General features: G+C 34.7%; 1 protein-coding gene across 1 annotated transcript in view; it reads right to left on the minus strand.

The window, feature by feature from the left end:
* Positions 1-20,042, minus strand: part of LOC109846317 — a 37,791-nt gene extending 17,749 nt beyond the window's left edge. Inside the window, exons 1-17 of the mRNA XM_020415543.1 lie at positions 19,844-20,042; positions 18,349-18,411; positions 17,933-18,004; positions 17,720-17,827; positions 17,528-17,608; positions 17,206-17,259; positions 16,965-17,090; positions 16,799-16,888; positions 16,591-16,710; positions 16,399-16,515; positions 15,791-15,907; positions 14,147-14,203; positions 13,975-14,049; positions 13,811-13,880; positions 13,022-13,035; positions 6,183-6,313; positions 2,305-2,560 (exon numbers count right to left, since the gene is read on the minus strand). Coding sequence (XP_020271132.1) covers positions 2,305-2,560; positions 6,183-6,313; positions 13,022-13,035; positions 13,811-13,880; positions 13,975-14,049; positions 14,147-14,203; positions 15,791-15,907; positions 16,399-16,515; positions 16,591-16,710; positions 16,799-16,888; positions 16,965-17,090; positions 17,206-17,259; positions 17,528-17,608; positions 17,720-17,827; positions 17,933-18,004; positions 18,349-18,411; positions 19,844-20,020 — 1,728 coding nt within the window. The 5' untranslated portion in view covers positions 20,021-20,042. The remainder of the gene's footprint in view (positions 1-2,304; positions 2,561-6,182; positions 6,314-13,021; positions 13,036-13,810; positions 13,881-13,974; positions 14,050-14,146; positions 14,204-15,790; positions 15,908-16,398; positions 16,516-16,590; positions 16,711-16,798; positions 16,889-16,964; positions 17,091-17,205; positions 17,260-17,527; positions 17,609-17,719; positions 17,828-17,932; positions 18,005-18,348; positions 18,412-19,843) is intronic.

Consider the following 22,607-nt stretch of genomic DNA (forward strand, 5'->3'; position numbering starts at 1 on the left):
GATAGCGGAAATCGGGGATATATCGGGGATAAGTAGTATTTATCAGAGTGATATACTGGATGATGTGTATATATAATATAACAATTAAAAAATATAATCTAATGCGGAAATCGGGGATATATCGGGGATAAGTAGTATTTATCAGAGTGATATACTGGATGATGTGTATATATAATATAACAATTAAAAAATATAATCTAATCATGCTTAATGAAATATAAACATACCAAAATGTAAATCATCATGTTTAGAATCACTAACAAATTGTAGAAAGCGAACAATTAAAAAATATAATCTAATCATGCTTAATGAAATATAAACATACCAAAATGTAAATCATCATGTTTAGAATCACTAACAAATTGTAGAAAGCGAAACTTGCATCATATCCTTGAAAAAATATCAATACTCAAGATGCCCTAGCTGCCTCCCTTCCGCCTCCCGCCTCTCCTGACCAAGGTTTTAAATATCGGTTATCGGGGATTTATCGGACGGGCAAAATTCTTATCGGATAAATCACTAACAAATTGTAGAAAGCGAAACTTGCATCATATCCTTGAAAAAATATAATGTTAGTCAAAATGGGCCGATAATCCCGATAATCCCGATAAAAAAGTCTTACTTATCGGCCGATAAGTGCCGATAACGTCGATAAATCGCCGATAAACCTACAAAAACGATAACCGATTAAAAATCCAATTTATCCTAGCGGAGAGCTCCCAAATCCGATAACTCGGCCGATAATATCGATTATCGACCGATATTTAAAACAGTGAGTTGGACACGTAATGCTAATTGTGTAATGGGATCATTACATTCAGCCGGAAAATTGAAGCATGTTCTTTTGAGAATTTTAGATGATTGCTACGATTTGCGGAAGGTGTTATATAACCTTGTATCTATTTACGCCTGCTTCAATTTCAGGTATTCCCTATTTGATATACCTTTCATGATCTTAAGATATATTGAACAGAGTAAAGCCTAACGAGGTTGGTGCAGCTCGACGACTTCCTCACCAACAGCCACTCCCGCCTATCGCCTCTCTCGCCTCTGATCAACGTCGACTCCGTCACCAACAGCGACAACTTCCAGATTCGTGGACTGATCGACTAGCCTTCGATCAACGTCGAATTTCTCACTTCCTCCGGTTAGTGTTGTAACTCTTAACTTTTTTTTTCTTTTTTTCCATTGTCTCAAAGACGAAGGCGAGAGGAGAGAGCCCTAGCCCAAGGGTTGGGTGGGTTTGAAATGGATTGGAGAGGGGGCAGAGTACTGTTAATGGGTATTTGTTTAGTTTATATATAGAGTTTGTTTTCAAAAGGTGGAGGAAGAAAAGTTTTTGTTATTTAATTAGGATTTTGGGAGAATGAATGTCGTGAGTACTATTGGGGGAGAGGCAAAGCTGATTTGTGATGAGTTGGCTGGCATTTGTGATGAGTTGATAACGGTCTTTTTATTAAACAGGTATGTTTTTTCATTCTTTAATATTTATAATTAGTCCTTTGTTAATATTATGTAATTATTACACATATATTTCATGTTTAGGCATCAATTATGCATTTGTAGAATTTTTAGATTTTTATATGATTTTTCTTATTATTTAGAATATTTAAATATATTTATATTTGACCGCTATTTGACCGTGCGCTATTTGCCGCTATTTCGCCGCAATAGTCCGAAATAGCCTTAGCGGTACCTCGCCGCGACGCGATCCGCTATCAGCAACCTTGCTACACTCTTGTCCTGCTTCTCTATGCACAACTTGACACAAGTTTTCACCTATATATATATATATATATATATATATATATATATATATATATATATATATATATATATATGTGTGTGTGTGTGTGTGTGTGTGTGTGTGTGTGTGTGTGTGTGTAGATATGTATCTATATATACAGTGGAGGTATATAAGTGAAGAGTAGACGCAACACGGTATGTAAGTGCGATTTAGCTTTCTTTTTTAATGTAAAACATCTCAGACCTAAGAACAGTGAAGATGTTACTTCAAAGTTCAAATGACCTTAGCATTTTGATGACAAAAGTTTAACCATGCATGCATGAAGAATCTCTCTCCGGCAGTATAACAAATCAGGAAAATGTTACATTCACATCAGCTTCTTTTACACTTCAAATTTGCAAGGTTAGCATCATTTTATAATAAATCTGAAGTATTCTGAACCTACAATCAGAATCTCATGTACAAAAAATTCATCTATGAAGAAACTCCAACGCCAGTTTACAGAGATATCCACAACATAACTGGAAACTGAGTTATTCATGAGGAAGAAAACAAACCTTTGGTTTCCCTGACCAGTTTGAGGGCTTAAATGTGGCAAGACGGCAAAGTAAATCCCCTCGCTCCCATGGCCTACACAAAGGTTGTGAGGAACCCCGAGTAGAACCATCAGCGATAGCATTTGTGCTCAAGGATGTTTTCGGGGGCTGCTGACCAATACCAGATTGAGAGCCACCTTTAGAACCTTGTGCACTGCCCAACCAATCTATGCTGCCTACATTTGTAGGCACAGCAGGTGAAGATGCCCCAGCAGAACTGGTGTGAGTAAATCAAACTTAGTATAATAAGAAAATTGCAACAAGAAACGAATTCTAGTATGCATGATCATAATAAAGCAACATGTAACGCCTAAAGTCAAACATTGACAGCTGCTTTCGTAGTCTTTATATCCACTGTATGAAAATAACATTTTCTGGAAAAAACAGTGAGCATACCTTTCATACAGGCAAAAAAATTCATGCAACACTGGGATTACATCAACATAGAAGGAAAAATAGAAATAAAATAGCACATAAGTAGGGGGTCGCATAAGAATAGTAAGCTACTCATGCAACAGTACAAGGATAATTCTAAAGAATGAACCATCCTGGAGTTAGTCAAATAAAAATCCTAACATTCAGTCGAAGGTCAAATTTGCCACCAGATTATGCATGCATTAAAGTCAAATCAGAAAATCAATTAAAACCCGCCAATTCAGAAACATGGAAGTCATTCCCTAGACATAATTTCTATGGATAAGCAATAGAGGAGTTTTGTACCATTCTATTACTACCACGCTTAACTATGAAGTTTTCCACTGCTTCCTCTCACAAAAAATCCCAGCTAAAATTAACTTTTGAGCTCTCAAAACTATAGAGAGACCCTTCTGTTACATACTTCATCTTCATGCGTGATTATTCATTTGGATTTTGGATTATCACATAAGGATCAAATTTGAAGTACTGAAAGCTGCAAGTTTTTAGGGTCAATGATTTAGTTTATTACAACTACAATTCTCTTGGACAAAACTTAATTTTATTATATTTGTTTGATTTTCTCATTTTTTATCTCCCAACATGAATTCTGATAATAGATCAAATTAAAGGCTAAAAGTACAAGAAACTAAAATGATATTAGCACTGACACACAAAAAATAAGAATAACCCCGTAAGTTGCTTTCTAATAAAGTACAGTTGCCAAGAACTATACTTTTAACATAAAAATTCCAGATAACGGTAACTGGAAAGGTTGAATGTACCTTTCCCCTCTTAAGCACGGATTCGTCACGACACGTGCACGACACGTGCACGACATGTGTCGGACACAGTCAATCCGTGTCCGACACAGGTCAACGGTCAAATTAGGCTCGGACACGGTCAAAGGAGCTCGGACACAGCTCGGATTCGCTGAAAGCCGATTCATTCAGGTTGCGGGTTTGGTTGTTAAAATCCAACCCGAACCGTTCGATTAAAAAACACATCCATGTTTCTCAAATCTCTCGTTCGATTCGATCATCAGCTGACTCAAACGAAAGAAAAAAAGAAAAAACCCTAATCCTAAAACCCTAATCCTCTCTCTCAATCTCTCAGCTCACTCATGTTCGATTCAATCACCTCCGCTGTTCCGACCCGATCCCGTCGACCGCTCCACTGTTCCGACCCGATCCCGCCAACCGACTCCTCCTTCCTCCGACTCCTCAAGTCCACCCTCCATTCCTCTTCCCCGTCCAGCACAACCACCACCAATGTCATCATCATCTCCTCCAGTTTTTGAGTTCGAATAGCAGCCCAGCATCATATTATTATCATAAATCTGATGGAGAAAGTTACTCATTTATACTAAATCGATATTTTTGTATTACGTTCCATCTATATATAATAATAATTTTAAAAAAAATCCTTGTCGTATCCTCGTATCCTATTTTTTTTATGTTGCCGTATCTCGTATCTGTGTCTGTGTCGTATCCATGTCCCGTATCTGTATCTGTATCCGTGCATCATAGCCTTTCCCCGTTTTGTAGGCTAGAATACACAAAAAAAAATTATTGCAATTGTTTTCTTTGTAGAAAACAACTAGTAACTTCTATTGGTAATTAAAAACATTAATAATAAGGGCATTTCTCCGGAAGATCAAGAATGAGTATTGCCTGATTATTCATTTAATCACCAAATGCGAAAGGACCAAGCTCAAATGTAGGCTACCGACAAATTAATAATAATAATAATAATAATAATAATAATAATAACAGTAGACAGTAATAGTAGTTGTAGTAAGATTAGCAGATACTAATGTTAACAACAACAGTAATAATATTAGCAGTAAAGATTTCTCCATAGATCAAACCATTAAGAACAAAATTGGTATTTCGTTAACTAATAATAATAAAAGTCTCTGCAGAAAATATAATGTCAACCCTCACAGATAAGATATTTAATGTTTTCATAATTTAACCAGTGATCAACAAATCCATAATAAGTCACTTTTCCAAATCCATTCAAAATCTTCGTTGCAATCATACTGCTTCAAACACATTGAAACCCAACAAAAAGTCACCTTTTTATAAACCAATCCATCTACTTTGAAGCCATTAAAACTCGTTAAAAATATCATCTCGAGTCCATCATATTTTTCAAGCCCATGGAAAAGAACCAGAATTGATCCTCTCCAATCCAAATACTCGAACACATATTTCTCTGTTTTTTTTTCAGACCAATTGAAGCCAACTGGAAAAGGAAAATAAATGACAAGATTTTCGCAAATATTAATAGGATCAAATCGCTAGAATCACTCACTACTCATACTTCTATCCTGTAGAGAACAATTTACAGGCAGATAAAATATTCTCTCCAGTTCATAGAATGAGAAAAGTATTTTCCTGGTTTTAATTTGTTTGAATGAGTAGCAGCAGTAGTAGTTAGAAAGAGGAGGTATAAGAAGATGATGTAAGAACACCTTCATCCTTAAAAGTTAGTTCACAGTGGCAAATAAATATTTCATAGTGACATAATATAGCCAACTCGGCAGCTCGTGGTAGTTTTCTATGACAGTGCTGAGATTTCATGGCAGTTTGTTTAGTTTACACAAAATTGCAGGACTGATCCCCTTTACATCTGTTTTCCCATACTTGGAATGTCTAGTATATCTTTCACTTTCAGAGAACTGAAATATTTTGCGATTAGCGAAAATTCCCAAAGGTGATTATACGATTGACATTCCTCCACTTCTACCACAAGAAAAAAAATACAGTTACAGAAAAACATTTTCAAGATAACTCGGATATTTGCCACTAAGCGCAATTTCCATATTCTCTTTCCTCCAGGCAAAATTAAACATATCTTCCAGAAAATCAGCTCGTCTTTCCTCAAAACTTAGTTTACTATCAATAAATTGTGGGCTCAGGCTTTTTCTCCAAAAAAAAATCCTCAAAACTAAATACTAACCAAAATACACAGTGTAGTCAATATTGCAGAATTTTGGCAGCTTCAGCTGAGGAAAGCTAGTAAATGCAGGAAAAGAGATTCTTATACAACATTGGCTTCAACTTTTTAGAGCGCTCCATCAAACAGACAGCACCCGACAAAAACTGACCAATTCAAATCCAGCAAGCCCCAATCAAAACAAAAAAAAAAGGAACATAACAGTAAAGAGAAATGAATCAAAGCTAGTGCTAACAACCGCATCGATCAAATTTGGGATTCCATAATTGTAGCGGCTTCACTAGTATTTCAAGCAAAGCCAATGCCTTTAACCTAAACTAAACATAAAAACGTCCCCCTTAAGCCGAAATTTACAATTTTTTTAGGGTTTCAACGAGTCGAAGCTAGAGCTAAACAACTGTATCAGTCAAATTCTAGGGTTTCAACAAATCGAAGATAGGTCAAAATCTAGGGTTTCGTACCTCGCCGCCGGAGTTTGGGGAGGAGAAGCGGATCTACCAACCGCAGGAACTGGATCCACTGTCCCCGAGCTTATCACCTCCTCTCTCATATCTATCTCTCGATTCCTCTCGATCTCGAAAAGGAAAATGACCTACTTTCTACTTCGGGGAATTTTGGCTTCGGGCGTCGATTGATACCGGGGGATGCTAACGTGCGCCCCGCAGGTGAACGCCCGGGCTTTTAGCTGCAGAGCCGCCTTGGGCCCACAAGTTTGACCCGATGGCGTCCACGAATCCGTTTCGGGTTCGGATTCGGATACGGATGCGGATGCTAACCCCTTTTTCATGTTTTTTTAAACCTGCACCAGAACTCTGGTGCGCGAGGCGCATACATGGTACGGACCGTACGGTCCACATTTGTGGAAGAAAAAATAATTAGCAACAAATTAATAATTGAGGATAGGTAATAATAACTTCGACATACCAACTGAGTTCAACATATCTCGCTTACAATATGTAAAGGGGTGTTTGGTTGCACAATTTTATAGAAAAGTTTTTTCAAAATGTCTAACAATGGTAATTCTGTAATTAAAAATTTCCTGTATATTTCTGTAAATTGTGTTTGGTTCAAAAAAAATTACAGAAATATTTTCTGTAAAGTACAAAAAAATACCAAAATTTACAGAAATCAATTTCCTCTCAAAATGGGTGGAAATCACCCAGAAATCTGATACCATATTGATATTTTTTTATAAAATTTATACTTTTCTATAAATTTAGGGGGTGTTTGGTTCAATTTCTACAAATTATATAAAATCTTGCTATTTTCTATAAAATTATGGGTCATTTTCTTGTTTTGAACCAAACAAGCAAAGTAAAAAAAAACTAGTTCTTTTTCCCTTCTCAAAATTTTTCCTATACATTTTTTAGGAAATACAAGGAAATTATATTTTGAGTGGAAAACATTTCGTATAATTTGTAGAAATTGAACCAAACACCCCCTAAGCGTTTGACAATTCAAATAACAATAAATGTACATATAGAAAATATTTTCACAGAATACATATATTATCTCTAATTTTTAATATTGTGTTAACTGCAACATGTTCTCATATGCCTTTTTGGATGGATAAAGTCAATAATTGTAAATTAGATATATTAGTTTAGACAAACACTGTCGAAGAGTGACAAGAACGTGCTCGCTACTAAATAAACAGTATTAAAATACCTCGAGGTATATATTAACATGAAAATGTAAGGATTTGAATATATATTGTATTCACTTACTTTTAAGACTCCATAAATTTCACTTTACTTTTAGACTCCATGAATATATATTGTATTCACTTTACTTTTCCAATAAAATAAAATGAGATCAAAAGTCGGAAGAAGTTATCTCAAACAAATGTGTCAAATTCTAATTTAAAAGTATTACTGAGAATTGCAATGGAAAGTAGCTGTTATTTCTCAAAATCTAGAAATAACCATCTTTAGGTAAATAGATAAACAAAGTTACTCACCCGTATGAAATATTCAAAACGCAACCACAACCCCAAAAGTGAATTTGAGGCAATAGTTTCAAATTGTAAATTTCTGCATATGTTGGCACGTAAGTTGGAAGGGGGAAAAAAATCAATGCGACCATCTAATCATATTAGTGTGCACCACGTGCAAAACACGATCTCTTATTTTTTTTCGAGACAGTAATTTTGTAATTCTGTTTTTAAATGTTTTTTGTAAGTGCTACGGTTACATTTGCAGTATCACGCTGTGCTACAGTGATATTTTTAGAACACTACAATCCCCGTATGTGCTACAGTAATAGCCGCTGCGGTAATTCTGTTTTAACTGTTTTTTGTGCGTGCTGCAGTAACCTTTTTAAAAAAACTATAATGCCCCATTGCGCTGTTGTGCGCGTCGCGGAAGCGTGACAACCAAACGGGCGTGCTTCGAGAACCAAATCAAACAAACGTCGAGATAAAGGCCAAATAAATCAAAACAACGGCACAAATCCAAACACAATAGTTTTACATGGTTCGGCAATTGCCTACGTCCACGGGGCAAGAAGGAGATGGGGTTTTCACTAATAGAGAAAGAGCACAAACTGAGATTACAAATCACTCGAAGGAACAAACTAATCTCACCAACAAGCTCTTAATCTCTCCAAACAAAACCCTAAACAAATATCTCAGAAAACACCTCTTTTCTGTGCTCCAAATATCCCCAATTTTTCTTCTCCTCCAATTTTCTCTTCCAATTGTTCCATATATATAGAAATCCTAAATTCATAAACATACTAGGAATTCTAAATCAAAACCAAATCAAATTAGGAATCCTAATAACCTATTACCAAAATAGATTAGGAATCCTAATAACCTCATGTTACCAAAATAGAATAGGAATCCTAATAACTTTATGTTACCAAAATAGAATAGGAATTCCCTATCCAACAATTCTCCACATCGGCGAAGTTTTCCCAAAACTGAGCCGACACCGACCAAACCAAATGCCTCACTTGTTGCGTCCAGTACGCCACGGCAACGAACTCATGACAATGGACTCCATCCACACAAGTCGAGACCCAAACGGGAGTGCGAACACTCACCCAAATGTCGATATCTACTCACCAAATCGGCTGCATCAAAACTGACTGCCTACGTATCCTCTTGCCCAAGGAATCAAGCATTCACGTAGTTCACCCAAATAGCCTCCAAAGGCCCTCAAACAAATAGAAAAGTCTGCAACTCTTCACCAATATCATCTGCATCCAAATCCAAATGATCCCTAATCTGTGTCACTTCAGCTGGAATCCCAAACGATGCAGTATGATCTGAAGTGTGTGGAGTAAACGCCACCCAACGTGGAGTAGCATCACCCTCCACCTGCTGCGATATCCAAACGACCTGATCAACACTATCCACCTGCTGAGAGTCAAAAGTGACATTAACAAATAATCAAATGAGCCTCCGAATCCCAAACGCGCAATCGGATCAAATCCCACATCCTCGATGTGAGCAAATTCTGGGCAACCAAATATCCGACGCCAACCAAAATCTGAAGCAGCTCCACCAGATCCAATAACTCCTAATGCAGCAGTCGGCGACCTATGCATAAGATGACCAAAATATGTCGAAGTCCGCACACCAATGCCAATGCTCGACATCAAACGCCGGTCCCCCTTAAAAAAGGAACGACCCATCGAAACTGTCATCTCATCTCATCGCCCTAATGTTTCCTCTCCAATGAAGTGTCTCAAACTGCCATGAGCTCGACACAAATACAGTAGGTCCCTCTTGTACCTCCTTCTACAACCAGAATGAAGTACCTTCACCTTACTCCCAATACACTTCTTCAACTGTTGTTGACTACTAGGACTTCAAAACCAACGGGATTTGGTTGCAACCCATAAATGCCTAGTACAATCCCCAACATAGGAAACCAAAATACCAATTTACCTTCCAATGATGCCTCCTTGGAAAGCCCCTAAATGCCTGAATGAACACCAAATAAAAGACCCCTCAATCATCAAATAGAAGTGCCAAACTCCACCTCGGTCTCCTTGCTCATACCAACGTGCTCAAAAGGACTTCAATATGCAGGTCAAGGGCACTTCTCAATAATCCAATGCATCGTATCAATAAACAAATAACCCAGCCTCAAATCCTTCTATCTCGGTCAACTATCTCAAAGCACCAACACATGAAGAATAGATCCAAACTGATAAAGGAGAGAATTTTACCTCCAAATGAAACTCTAACAAGAGTCTCCAAACGATCTCACCCCGCACGACGGCAACGAGATTCACAAATAGGAAAAATCTCACATTTATCTCCAAACGAAGCCCTCGAAGATCCTCCAAAGCGATCTACTCCTCCAAATAGCCCAAGCGCCAACAAACCAATGCAGAATAAACGAAGAATAGATCCAAACTAAAAAAGATAGAGTCTTTACCAAAAAAATCTCACCTTTCTCACCAAACGAAGCCCTAGCCGAACTTCCAAATTGATCTACTCCTCCAACCAAGACAAAATCCTAGATCTAAAATCTGGAGCTCTGATACCAATTGTTGTGCGCGTCGCAGAAGCGTGACAACCAAACGGGCGTGCTTCGAGAACCAAATCAAACAAACGTCGAGATAAAGGCCAAACAAATCAAAACAACGGCACAAATTCAAACACAATAGTTTTACGTGGTTCGGCAATTGCCTACGTCCACGGGGCAAGAAGGAGATGGGGTTTTCACTAATAGAGAAAGAGTACAAATTGAGATTACAAATCACTCGAAGGAACAAACTAATCTCACCAACAAGCTCTTAATCTCTCCAAACAAAAACCTAAGCAAATAGCTCAGAAAACACCTCTTTTCTGTGCTCCAAATATCCCCAATTTTTCTTCTCCTCCAATTTTCTCTTCCAATTGTTCCATATATATAGAAATCCTAAAATCATAAACATACTAGGAATTCTAAACCAAAACCAAATCAAATTAGGAATCCTAATAACCTATTACCAAAATAGATTAGGAATCCTAATAACCTCATGTTACCAAAATAGAATAGGAATCCTAATAACCTTATGTTACCAAAATAGAATAGGAATTCCCTATCCAACATGCGCTACAGTGATAATGCTATAATAATATTTTCAAGCACTATAGTTCCCTTATGTGCTGCAGTAATTTACTGTATCATTATTGTAGAATGAATAGTAAATCTTTAGATCCTCCTGTTATTATAGAGTAATAGATATTCAATACTTTGAAACAAGTGCAGAGAGTATGTGTATATTATATCACGCAAGAGAACTTGAAAAACTCAAAATTACAAACTATAAGTAAAAAAGAAATAGTTATCTTTGTAAAATGACTTTGTGGACTTAGAACCAGAACTCAGTCTTGATCTGCTTCTTCCTCTCTCTCTTAGGGTCTGTTCGGTTATTTCCTAAAAATCAAGAAATGGAAATGGAAAAGGTGAAAATCTCAAAAAGTTCTATTTCTTCAATTTCCATCCCTAAAACTCACCCACAACATCTAATAAAATATTATTTTCATCCAACAACTCATCCACATCATCTAATAAAATATTATTTTCATCTAACCACTCATACATCACATCTAATAAAATATTATTTTTATCTAACAACTCATCCATCACATCTAATAAAATATTATTTTCATCCAAACATCACCCATCTCATCTCTTCTCATCATTTCAAATCACTCATATCATCCAATAAAATATTATAATAATTCACCTCATCTCATTAACATTTCATTTCTTTGTTTTCATCCTAAAAAGTTGTGAAAACACTTTTCTTAAGTGTGGGTCACACCACCCAATAATACATTGACAACTCATCTCATCTCATTTCATTTCTTATTTTTAAGAATGAACCAAACAAAAGAAAACAACAAACTACAGGAAATAAGTTTCTTATAATTCATTTCCTTATTTTTTTCGCCAACCAAACAACATCAAAACTAGTTTTCTTAAAAAATCACTCACATCATCCAATAATAATGTGACAACTCATCTCATCTCATCTCCATTTCTTTGATTTCCTTCTTTTTTTAGCCAACCAAACAATTCAAAAACCTATTTTTCTTAGAAATAGGTTTCATTTTCTTTGATTTCCCTCTTTTTTTAGGCAAACGAACTGACCCTTAATAGAAACGTTGTTAATTTAGTTGCAGCAGCATTCAGAGCGTGGGAGCAGTGGAATTTACCCTCAATAATGTAGATATTTGCTACTTTGGAGTAAAACACTTCTCAAACATAAGGTTATTGGTTTTTTATCGTGAAAATGGAAAATTTCACGTAAAATTTGAAGGAAAAATATAAATAACATGAAAAAATGCCTTAATAAACTCAACATAGCAGAATTAGAGGGTAAACGAGCAAAATTAACCTGCATGATGCCACGACATCAATGTGTAAAAAGAGAAAAAATATAATACGGTTTAAACATTTGATATCAAAATACGCCATAAAATTAATCATTTAGGATAAAAGAAGGACCAAATTACCAAATTGATATTTTTAGTAGGACCCTTTTTCCAATTTCGCATTGTTTCTTTCACTCGCGACATTATGGTATTAATATCAAAATTAATACCAATTTCGTTATTTCTTCTAGTTCTAAACATAACAATTTGGTTATCTTTTTCCTATAAAAACATAATACCAAATTGACATCAATTGTTGATATTAATATCATAACGCCTCAAGTCAGAAAAAAAAACCATACTAGAAATATGATCTTATTAAAAATATCAATCTAGTAATTTAGCCAAATAAAAAGTATAGCAAGTTCCAACCGAAAAAAGCAGCTTACACTAGCTGTTTGGATATGTTTTTTTGGGTGGTAAAAAAGGAGAAAGCTGCCAAAAATGTCAGCTTTTTGCCAGCTTTCCCCCAAAATCACCTTTTTAAGAGGTGATTTTGGGGGAAAGCTGCCAAAAAGCTGACATTTTTGACAGCTTTCCCCACTTTTACCACCCAAAAAACAGGAACCAAACAGCCTCTATATGAAAGTGTTGACACACAAATTGGATCAAAAAACAATTTTAGGTATTTTGGTTTTAAGAATGACTTTAGAAGTGGACGAGTCTAGAAATAAATATGGTAAAACTTTGGGTATATAAATACAAAAACCTTTTTTTTCGGAAGTATGTTCGTTTGAAAGTAAATGGAGATAGAACTATGGGTTTATAGCAAAAAAAATCATTTAAAGTTCACAATGCCATAACATTTGTGTGAAAAAACTAAGAAAAATCATCTTTGAAAGTCTACTACATTGTATGCTTAACAGTTAGAGGGAGAAAAAAATATAGCAAGTTATAGAAAAATATAACTTCCCACACCATATCTGAAGCTGCTACACAATTCATAAAAAAAAATTACCATAGAATGATATTGAAAGTTGGTGGGTTAAAAATAGTCAATTAAATCCAGTTTACTCATGTTTATTGAGTCTAATAAATACTCATGTATAAACTCTGCATTTCTAGCATACGATTTCATTGTTTTCTTTATAAAGTAAAGCAAGATGAAATTTTCTATCTTTGACTTATAAAAGAAAAGAACAGTTAAATTTTTTTTGTTCTTTCTTCTAGTGTTTGAAATTTGCTTTGGAAAAGTTAAGAACGGCTTTTACACAACGTCTTCCCTCTTTCTTTCTGCCCTATCAAAATATATATTCTCGTCTAAGAAATTAATTGATGTGGCGTGTTGGTCATATTCTAATTTGCACATATTCTAATTTTTTTCCATTGAACTTTTTAATATGCGTCTTTTTCTCGGATAACCAAAAGTTATATCATTACCTCTGTCAAGAAATTAATTGATGTGGCTTGTTGGTCGTCTTTTCTTTTTCAACAACAACAATCAAAAAAAAAAAAAATCTGAATATAATTAAGTTCACTTTAAATTTCAACAGAACAAGCTACTGTCCCTTCCCATCACAGTCTCATTTTTGAATCAAACAACATATTCTGTATTAAATGGTACAATTGCTCTCTTTCACGCATAAATTTTATTTTCCTTTTGATCATAACAATGTCTTATAAACTCTCTTCGAGTTTCCACTAACAATCAGCACGCATATTACGATACTCTCGACCAACTGCTACAACTGACATTTTAACTGTCGCCTGCACCCTTCGCCTCTTCTTGTTGATGCCATACGATATCTTTCAATCCCGTCGACATGTTCTTATAGAACTGGCACGAGATTAAGAAAAATAGAGAAGAAGCCTTCAATCAGTATAATGAAAAGAGAGCAGATGATAAATGAAGGTATTTTGTGATTGCAGACCTTATGGAACTCGAGAGTGTCTCCCTTTGCCTTACGGAGCTCCACCATGCACAGCGAAGGCGCTACTTCGAAAACCTTGCGGTAGAAAAAAGAGAGATGTATACTGTTTTTAGCGAATTTAAATTTTTTAGTTTCAAAGGAAAGTGTTTGTGGTGATTTGAGAAAGCAATACCTCTGTAGCTATAGATAAATGGCCTTTTCTTCCGCTCTTCTCACCTTGCAGCTTCAACTGAGATTAAAATGAGATTTCACTCGCTAAAATGTAATTTATCAGAGTAAATATTCAGATACTTAGCTGCAATGATCACAAGACAAGAATCGCAAAATGTTTTCTTTGATCCAGAGCAAGAAACACAAAATCATTAAATAAATCATAAATCTTACGAGAGGCTCTAAAAAATATTGAGATGTCATAGGTAGCGGTGGAAACGACCAAAATTCAAATCGAATACCCCAGTTTTCGCATTCAGTTCCTATTCGACTATTCGAATTCGTATACGAATTCAAAACGAGTAGGAAATCGGTATTCGAATTCAATTTGGATAGCGTTCGAATATTCTATTCGTGAATATTCATTTATAATGTTTAGGTAATCTTTGCAAATTATTCGGTCCATGTTTGTAAGATATTTGGCAAATATTTGTTATCCTAGCCTTGCAATAGAGCCAAATATGATATACCTGATGAATATGTAGCCTAGTGATATATAATATTCACAAATAAAAATCTATTTATTCCCATTTACAAGCAGCAAAATAAAATTTAAGGACTAAACTGTACAAACAAATATTTTATTAAACACATAAATCGAATATACCCATAGTTAATTCTATTCGTTTATGAACCGAATAATAAAAACTATCCATCAATTATTAAATGAACTATCGAATCGAATATGACCAATAACTTAAACGAATAAATACCGAACTATTTATTAAATATTTGGTTTGCTTCCACCCCTAGACATACATACGTAATGAAGAAACTAAAGGTTGCTAACTGAAGATATAGAATCTGTATTTTTGGCTAGTTTTGAGTTTTTTTAAGGATACATTTTTTGAAAAATGTAATGAACTTTGGGAGTTTTTGCACAGAATTACCTTAACTTTTTATTAGCGAAAACTATCACAAACATTTACAATGTAGAAAAATACAATGAACTATTGAGAATTGATACTAACAGCTTTGGATAAAAGGATTAGGCTACCCTTGCATCTATCAACCTACAAAGTTCAGAAGAGTACTATGACGGATATGTAATTATAAAAGGGCAAAATTGTTTATAGAGGTTATAACAGTATTGTGCAAAACACCCGATGTTCATGGTCGCTCTGTGAGATTTACCCTTCTTTTAGTTACAAAATGGAAAGAGAACAACCTAGAGGCCATACTTTTTAAGTATCACTGTTCTTCAGTGGCTATTCGTTCTAATGTTCTATTCTCCTATTAATGGTTTTTTTTTTTTCCTTTTGTTGTCTTTTTGTTTCATCTCCCTCTTGCAGTTCCGGCAAGACCGATTTAATATAGCTGCTGATACTTACAATATGCGTGAAGAAAATCATAAGCACCAAGAGTCCAAACACAAAATCAAGAATGAATTGTGAGCTGCCTCTCATGGCAAACATGATCCAGCAAGTTACATTAACTTATTTGAGTTAAAAACAATAAAAAAAATTACACCAATATATCCAGAAAACCACTAGATACTTTGAAAATTGCAATTTGTTGTTTTGTAAAAGAGATACGATACACTTACAAGTTTAATGTGAGCAGGAAGTAAAGTCCTAATGCCCAAGGGAAAAAAACCGATAGTTACCTTATAATTGCGCTTCTCAACATTGAATCCCAACGGGGTTGCTGCTTGCTCAATTTTCGAGAGAATCTCATCTGCAGGTAGTTTTGAAGTAAATCTTGTTTCCCGCTTCACAAGCCCCTGTTCAATTCTCCCGGATTAAAGTATAAATTTTATCAAATTGGAGATGCTCTATGATCCAATTACAAAAGCTCCAGATGCCAGATCAGCAGAGCACAAAAAAAGTCTACACACCAAATTAATATGATTTCCTGCTATTCAATATGACATCAGTTTATACTTTGCCACGCATATGCTAAAGATTTGAAAGAAAAAAAAAGAATTAAAAGCAGGGAACAAATATCCAATAACAACAACAACAACAACAACAAAGCCACCTATCCCAATATTATGAGTTGACTATATGAGCCTCATTCTTTCATTCAGTTATATTAAGGGTCATCAGCTCCATCACTAACCATTAAAACAGGGTAAATTATGTGAATTGAAATCATGAATGAAGTGGAAAAAGGTAGTGCAGTTTAATAAACATGATATGCTTTATAACTCCTAAATATGATTCTATGAATAAAAAATATATTAATCATCATGAAAAGAAAGAAAACAGGTACCATTGGTTTCTCAAATAGGGTTCCTAGATTCAAGCCCTGAGATGTGGAAATAAGTTCAAATGCATTCATCACAGAGGGTCTTTCATCTCGTCTCTCAACAACAAGATTCGCCAGCTCCTGCATGATTTACAACTTAAGGATCCTTCGACACCTGCACTAGACCCCAAACATAAAAGAGATAAATAAAATTACCCCCGATTCATTGAAAATACTGTGAACATCATCCAGATTGACATCCACAGTTTCAAAACTTGGTGGCTGGTAGCCTTTCTTGAACCACTCATTCTCTATCACTTCAGAGATAGTAATACGCTGCAAAGATCCAAAATGCATCAGTTAACTCTAAATTAATAGAGCTATATCAGCCTATATATCAAGTAAAAGAAAAATCAGGACTCACAGTTTGGGGATTGGGATCCAAAATTCTCTTGATAAGTTTCTTTGCACTTGTGGAGAACCAAACAGGGCACGAGAATTCTGCTTTAAATATCTGCAACCACTTCACAGAACCAAAGTTACGTTTCTCCACAACACAATATACTTGCCTCGATAAACTACAATCTCACCTTTTTATATAGTGCCATAAGATTAGAATCTTCAAAAGGAAGGTAACCCGCCATAAGGACGAAAAGGATTACTCCACATGACCAAAGATCCGCTTTAGCCCCATCATATCCCTTGTTATTGATCACCTAACAAGAGGCACTCACCATAAAACACGAAGCAGATAACCAAAATGTCTTAGGCTAGAACATGAAAGTTGTTATATTCATGACCTAAAAAATCATGACATGCATCAAAGAGTACCTCAGGAGCAACGTAATTTGGAGTACCACATGTTGTGTGAAGCAAGCCATCGTCCTACAGATCAAAGATGTTACTCTAATGAAAAATCTCATCCTAAAACTGAATGCACATATTTTGATTCTTATTACCAAGGTTTAAAGAAGAATTTTTTGTCTGAACCCTTAAAAATTGAAGCAAATAGAAATATAGCCATCTACTAATGGAATCAAGAAGAAATTTGCAGAGCCTAAAAAACAAAAAAATGTTACTTCGTGGCTCAATCCCTGAAGGTTTGCTACGGTATTTCACCAGAGAATACACAAATACTTAAATTCTGACTTACACGAACTTGTTGAGGTAGTGCACTTAGCCCAAAATCTGATACTTTGAGAGCCCCACTAGCATCCAACAATAGATTTTCTGGCTGTACAAAAATAAAACAAAAAAGTTATTACAAACAAATAACTCGAGTTTGTAACTAGATATTATACAAAATTAGTAAAAATACAAGAAAAAAAGGGGAAAAAAACTTCACCTTCAAGTCCCTATGAAAGACACTTCTGCTGTGACAGTAGTCTACAGCATTGATTAACTGCTGAAAATATTTTCTCGCTTCATCCTCCTTCAACCTCCCGCGACTAGCCTGAGGCAAGCATATCAAATAACTAGTTCAGAAATTTTTTTAAATAAACAAGTGGCAAAAAGTAAAATCTCAGGACGCAACTCAAGATCTAGTGAAACATCTTACAATTTTGTCAAAGAGCTCACCGCCAGTCACAAACTCCAAAACAATATATATCTTGGTCTTGCTGGCCATCACCTACACCACCAACAATCAGTTAACAAAAATATGGTTGTTTATTTAAAATATATATATACTGTGTGCTTATAATATGGCTAAAGCTGCAGAGCTTGGGTTAACCCTAATTGAATCATGACTCTAGACACATTTAACCATAAATCCATCTTTGCTAGACCATGAACTATATTGAAATCAAAGTCCAAACACAATCCATCTCTTATCTAAGATATGTGGCAGGTGGTAATGTACTGTGTTTCATTGATAATAGTTTAACAGAATAACCCAAGAGTGTATGAGTAAAAAGAGCCATATACAAATGGGAGCTACTGCTACAAAGACTAAATACAAAATCTCCCTCTTACCTCATACATCCGTATGATGTTTGGGTGCTTGATTAATTTCATAGTAGTGATTTCTCGTTTAATCTGCAAAGCAGAAAGATGCAATAATTGTTAGCTTAAAAGATTTATCATAATACAAATACCTAAAAAATATTTACAAGGAAAACAAGTAATACCAACCAATACTTCAAGAACAAAATTGCACCTTTTCGGAGAAATCCAGCTCCTTTAAATTTTGTTGAAATTCCATTAAAGGAAAGGGAATGAATATTATAAATATAACTTATTAACTAATCAATTAACTATTTTACTAATGTGACCTATTGTAACCACAATCACCATGACCCTTAGTACTCCTTCATTAACCTATTAAATAGAACAGTTTTTTTCAGGGAATCTGTCATCTTGAAAGAATGACGACATGACCTAAAATCCTGGATCGGAGAATTCAGTAGTGAAGTGAAACAAAATAGCACCCTTAAATTAGCCCATATTTCACGTTACCAACCTTAATTACTCAAGTTTCAAAAAACAACCCCTATTTGTCATTCCCTCAACATGTAACCACCTGTGCCTATTTCTGTCAAAAGTTTTTTTTGTTAATATTGATAGAAATTCAATTATACCTCTCATGTGATTACAGGGAACCACCCTTATGTTAGGGTCTATTTCACGAAGCCACCTAAGTTAGGGTCTACTTCACAAAACCACCCTGAATTATCCAAGTTTCAAAATATCACCCTTGATTACATCCCTCTTGGTTGTAGTTAAGATGATTGTAATTAAGCCAATACTGCAACAAGGTAAGAACAATGATGAAGATGAATGTAATTAAGAGTGGTGTTTTGCAACTTGGGTAATTAAGGGTGGCATCGTGAAATAGGCCTTAACGTAGGGGTGGTTTGCTGTAAAATGTCCTATTAGAAGGTATAACTGGTTTTTTGTTAGTATTAATGAAAAATTGGAAGGAAATGAGCATAGGTGGTTATATAATGACATAATACATTGGGTTGGTTTTTTGAAACTCGAGTAATTAAGGAGGGTAACGTAAAATAAAGCCTAACTTAAGGGTGACTCCTCTGAAAAACGAGAAATTCTTAGGTCTTATGGAGCACCTAAGTGCCTACAACTCTCCAATAGGAGGGGGGCATGTATCACTGGAGGGGTGTAGGCATCTTGCCTACTCCGTGTGTAGGCAAGAATTTCTCCTAAAAACCCCTAAATATAGTTATCATGGTCATAATTTAAATTTATGTTTATTTAAACTCTTCATGTTCCTTTGGGCATTATTCCATATACAGTTCGACATCATCTCTTCTCGCAGACGTTCATACTGATTAGCTGAGCAATCAAGATAACATATATACTTTCAAGCCATTGTGTTCTACTTTCATGTTGCATGTAGCTTTAGTTTGGACCTGAATCCCCAACAAATTCACACTAAAATCCACACAAAAAATGTAGAAAAACGGGAAAAAAATCAAATCAATAGCAGAAAGTCAACTAAAAACTTTACCTGGCCAATCATTTTATGCCTCAAGACCTTCTCCTTGTCGAGAATCTTGATGGCTACGTGTTCACCAGTCTCCATGTTCCTCGCAAACTTCACCTTCGCAAACGTCCCCTCTCCCAGCGTCCTCCCAAGCTCATACTTCCCCACCCTCGTCCTCCCTCCGCCGCCGCCGCCGACCATCTCCGCCCGATAACCCGTTAACCCGCTATCCCCACCCTCGTCCTCCCTCCGCCGCCGCCGCCGACCATCTCCGCCCGATAACCCGTTAACCCGCTAATCTCTGCTTTTAGAAATTTCCTCGCAAAGATTGGATCTTTACCGTCAAGATCTCTTCTTTTTGCACGGCTGCCACACTTGAGACTTCACAACACTCATATCTGCGCTTTCTTGAAGATTTTAATAAGAAATCACAGAGGTTGTTTGAAGATCTAGGGCATGGGGGTGGTTGGAGAACGATGAAGTGTTATCATTATTATTATTGTTTTTTTTTTGGAAAAATCTTGAGTAAGGAGAAAGAAGAGACTTTCATGGGCCTACTGGATTTCGTCGATGAGAGGTTTTCTGGTTTGTGAAAGAGTTTTATACAGAGAAGAAGACAGCGGCGGGGGGGGGGACGCGGTGGCNNNGCGGCGGGGAGTGAACCGAGTTGACCCACTTTATCGGGGTTCGGTTTTAAACGGGTCGGTTTTTTATGCTTGAAGTCCGGAAGAGAGCGGGTCTTTTTACCTTCTTTTTGCCCCTTTTCCTTTTCTTGTGTTGTTATTAATACTAGGTTTTCTACACGTGCAATGCACGTAGTTAAATATCATGATTAAGTATTTTTAGATTATTTTCTAACAAAAATTTGTTCCTCGGTTCCACTTTAATAGTTTATGTTCACTTTTGTCTCTAAATTTTAATATTGTGATTATTTATTTTCTTTGACGTTTGTTTAAATGAGCTACACCTAATTTAGATTTTTATTTTGATATTTGAATTGATAGAAACTAAATATAATTTGAAGCTAATTAAAATTTTCATATTATTTTGGCTGACATGATACCAAGCTTTACTTGAGAAAGTACAGTGTTCCAAAAGTAAAAAATATTAAAATAATATTATACAAGGAAGATGAATATTTAAAATCAATAAGGCAAAATGATTGGTTAAAAGTATACTAAAATGATACAAAAGAGAATATGAAGTTTGTTCCTAATCATTGATAGACTTCATAAGAAATTATAAATTAAAGATTAATGTTAACTCTAGTATACTTTCATATGATAAAAGCATCTGCACAAGCATATAAAAGTACTAAAAAGCTCATGAAACTCCCTTCTAAAGATTCCTAAATTCACTCAAAGTAATTAAACTATTCTATAAAATATTTAAAAAATATTATCTTTTATTCTTTATGTTTTTATTTTTTTATTGATCTAAAATCAATCCCTCCTCACATTTATCTTTCCCCCGGGCAATTCTAGTGTAGTGTTTTCATCATCTACTCGATTGTGACATCATGCTAGAATTGTATTTTTTTTTGCTATTATCTTTCCTTGGCTCGTTAATCTTTTATCTTATTGTTTAACTTCACAAAGAAGTTAAATGTATTTCCAATGTTCAACACAAACTTCTTAAAATACAGACTTTGATTTTTTTATTATTTCAATGAGAATAAATATTAATCTTTATATATATATATATATATGAAATTCTTTGTGTTTCTAATTTATTACTTAATAAGATTAGGAGTTACCTATTTTTTCTCTACAATGAATTCTTCCGATGTGCATCCAATAAGAGTTTCTGTTACGTTAATGATATTACATTTGCTCTATCCCTGTCATTGTTCACAAAGATCTAAACTAAATATCTGCATTTTTATTGCTAATTTTTCTTCACAAAGATCTAAACTAAATATCTGCATTTTTATTGCTAATTTTTCTTAGATTATAATCTTAATATTTAATTTCTTTAGTAGTTGAAGAACAAAGTATGAAATTTATGAATGCTTACTAATTTTCCTTATATCTTTTATAGAGAACTCTTCTTTGATTGAGATAAAGTTAATAAATTATTCTTTAATGTAACTAAGTTGGTGCTTCTTTAATAGACATTATTTATGTTAATGCTAATTCAAATGATTCATGGATGTTTTCTGAATTTTAGATTTATTTTCGTCATTTTCTCATTTGCAATGAAAATAGCTTGATTCTTTTGAATGATATCTCTGAACATTCTGATAGTATCTCTATACGTAATTTATTGTATTCTTTTACTCTATTAATATTATTAACATCAAAGATTAATGTTTCTAAATTATAATAAATTAATGCTAAGCTATTATATTATAGTCTTTTTATATTTTTATGGATTTAAACATCTATCAATTAATGTTACTAATGTGTTTTGCTGCTCCAACTTATTAGTAAAATTTTATGTAGTTGCTTTAATTTATATGGTAACGATAATTTTTAAGGTATAATATTTTTTAAATTTTTATTCCCTAATCTGATATTTTTTAATCAATTTTTATTGCTTTTGTTTACCACTATCAATTTAGACTATCTTTAGATGCTGAAAAGGGATAGTAAACCCTAAATTGGAATATATATATATATATATAAATGAAAGAATACCTAACAACTATACTTTTCTTTGCCAAGTTTTAAAATTTCAGCCTTTTTTATGTTTTTAAACTTTGAGGGTGTAATTTGTAATTTTTAAAACCTTAGGAGCATTTTAAAAATTACTTTTAAGTTTGGTGATTGTAACTTCTATGTTTCAT

Source organism: Asparagus officinalis, chromosome 6 (assembly GCF_001876935.1).
Source record: "Asparagus officinalis chromosome 6, Aspof.V1, whole genome shotgun sequence".
NCBI classification, from domain to species: domain Eukaryota; kingdom Viridiplantae; phylum Streptophyta; class Magnoliopsida; order Asparagales; family Asparagaceae; genus Asparagus; species Asparagus officinalis.